Source organism: Aptenodytes forsteri, unplaced genomic scaffold (assembly GCF_000699145.1).
Source record: "Aptenodytes forsteri isolate BGI_AS27 unplaced genomic scaffold, ASM69914v1 Scaffold833, whole genome shotgun sequence".
NCBI classification, from domain to species: domain Eukaryota; kingdom Metazoa; phylum Chordata; class Aves; order Sphenisciformes; family Spheniscidae; genus Aptenodytes; species Aptenodytes forsteri.
The window spans coordinates 29,395-32,170 of record NW_008794942.1 but is presented as its reverse complement, the minus strand read 5'-3'; the positions used below and the strand labels follow the sequence as shown (position 1 = coordinate 32,170).

Genomic DNA, 2,776 nt, shown 5'->3' with positions numbered 1-2,776 from the left:
GGGGGGGGGGTGCCCGAGGGGCGGGTGACACGGGGGCGGTGGTGATGTTGGGGACAGTGGTGACGGTGACAGTGGGGACAGTCCTCAGGGGGAGGTGACAGAGCAGGAGGTGATGCTGGGGACACGGTGACATGGTGACACGGTGACATGGTGACGCGGTGGCAGTCCTTAGGGAGCGGCCACAACTCCATGTGCTGGCGGGGGTGACCTGGGCGGGGGTGAGGGTAACCTTGGTGATCCGGTGACAGTGACACGGTGACACGGTGACAGTCCTTAGCGCACAGCCATGGCTCCATGCGCTGAACAGGGATGACCTGGGGGGTGACAAGGGGAGCACTGGGGACAAGGTGACGCCGTGAGGGTGATGTGGTGACAGTGATGTGGCAGTGACACAGCGGTGGTGACGCAGTGACACGGTGATGGTCCTTAGCATTGGGGGGATGACAGGGACGTTGGGGACAGGGTGACACAGTGATAGTGATACGGTGATGGTTATGCAGTGGTGTGGTGATGCGGCGCTGGTGACACGGTGACGCTGTGACAGTCCTTAGCGTGCAGCCATGGCTCCGCGTGCTGGACGGAGGGGATGACCTGGGGGGTGACAAGGGGAAGGCTGGGGACAGGGTGACGTGGTGACGGTGATGTGGTGATGGTGACACGGTGGTGACACAGTGACGGTGACGTGGTGACAGTCCTTAGCGTGCAGCCACAGCTCCGTGTGCTGGAGGGGGGGGGATGACCCGGGGGGACAAGAGGGAGACGCTGGGGACAGGGTGACTTGGTGACGGTGATGTGATGGTGACACGATGGTGACACAGTGACAGTGACGTGGTGACAGTCCTTAGCGTGCAGCCACAAGTCCATGCACTGGCCAGGAGATGACGTGGCGGGGGATGAGAGGGACGTTGGGGACAGGGTGACGTGGTGACGGTGACGCGGTGACGCAGTGATGGTGATGCAGTGGTGACGCGGTGATGGTGACGTGGCGGTGACGCTTGATGTGGTGACAATCCTTAACGTGCATCCGCGTCTCGGTGCGCTGGCTGGGTGATGACCTGGGGGAGGACGAGGGGGATGTTGGGGACAAGGTGACGTGGTGACGGTGACACGGTGATGGTGACGTGGCGGTGGTGGCAAGGCGGCAGCCCTTAGCACACAGCCACAGCTCTGCGTGCTGGGTGAGGGGGACATTGGGGACAGTGTGACACGGTGACAGTCCCCAGCACGCAGCTGGACAGGGGATGACGTGGGGGGGGTGAGAGGGATGTTGGGGACAGGGTGACGCGGTGACGGTGGCACGGTGACGGTCCTTGTCACGCAGCCACAGCTCCACAGGCTGGCCAGGGGATGACCTGGGTGGGGGATGAGAGGGACGTTGGGGACAGGGTGATGCGGCGACGGTGACGTGGTGGTGACGTGGTGGTGACGGTGACGTGGTGGTGACGATGACGCGGTGCCAGTTCTTAACACGCATCCACGCCCCCGTGCGATGGCTGGGTGACGCCCTGGGGGATGCTGGGGGACAAGGCGACATGGTGACAGTGACGGTGGCACGGTGAACGCGGTGATGGTGACACGGCAGCGGTGACGAGGCGGCAGCCCTTAGCACGCAGCCACGGCTCTGTGCGCTGGATCCGGGGTGAGGGGGATGTTGGGGATGGGGTGACGCCGTGAGACAGTGACGGGGTGACGCGGTGACGCGGTGACACGGTGACAGTCCTTAGCGCGCAGCCACGGCTACGCGCGCTGGACGGACATCCAGAACGACGGCGCCTTCGGGGTCATCAACGAACCCTTCAAGGGCGAAGCCTCCAAGGGGAACTTCCTCGAGATGAAGAACAAGTTCCTCGCACGCCGCTTCAAGGTGAGCGCACGAGGGCTCGCACGAGGGCTCGCACGAGGGTTGCGCTCGCCACGGGGCTGGTGCCCGCGTGGGGCTCGTGCCAGGGCGGCGCTGGTGCACGGAGCACGCGCGGCAGCTGCTTTTGCGCTGGGGGCTTGCGCAGGGGCCTTGCACGAGGGGCTCGCACCAAGATTGGGCTCGTGCAAGGGCCTCGCACGAGGGTGGCTTTCACGGCGGGGGTCTGCTCCCTTGCACCAGGGGCATGCTCGAGGGCTGTGCTCGCACCGGGGCTGAGCTTGCACCGAGGGGCTTGCACGAGGGCTGCGTACACGTGAGTGCAGAACTTGCACAAGGGCTGCGCTCGCACGAGGCTTTCGCACGAGGGCCTCGCACGAGGGCCGGGCTCACGTGAGGGCTGGGCTCACGTGAGGGTTGGGCTTGCACGAGGGTCTGGGGACAACAGCTGCTTGCACAAGTGCTCAGGCAGGGAGGAGGTGGCCATGGAAAGGGGGCGGGGCTTGCACGTGGGCTGCGCACGAGAGGGTGAGGCTTGGCCAATGAGGAGCCTCGTGCAAGAGGCTTGCAGGGGCGGAGGGTGGGTGGTCAGGCCAGCGTTGGGTGCCCGTCATTCTGTGGCCTTGTTGAGGTGTGAGGTCAGAGTTGGGTGCCCAGACGCCTGGGTCCTCTAAGCGATGGGTGAGGTCAGAGTTGGGTGCCCAGACGCCTGGGTCCTCTCTGGGCGTTGCTGAGATGTGAGGTCAGAGTTGGGTGCTGGGACGTCTAGGTCATTCTGTGGCCTTGTTGGGGTGTGAGGTCAGAGTTGGGTGCCCAGACGCCTGGGTCCTCTAAGCGATGGGTGAGGTCAGAGTTGGGTGCTTGGACATCTAGGTCATTCTGTGGCCTTGTTGAGGTGTGAGGTCAGAGTTGGGTGCC

At 64.6% G+C, this 2,776-nt stretch overlaps 1 protein-coding gene across 1 annotated transcript in view; it reads left to right on the top strand.

Moving 5' to 3' along the window:
* LOC103895620 (chromodomain-helicase-DNA-binding protein 3-like) overlaps nt 1-1,864 on the top strand; it is a gene marked incomplete at its 3' end in the record, with an annotated part of 46,929 nt that extends 45,065 nt beyond the window's left edge. The window contains exon 8 of the mRNA XM_019471013.1: nt 1,718-1,864. Coding sequence (XP_019326558.1) covers nt 1,718-1,864 — 147 coding nt within the window. The remainder of the gene's footprint in view (nt 1-1,717) is intronic.
* Between the last annotated feature and the right edge of the window lie 912 nt (nt 1,865-2,776).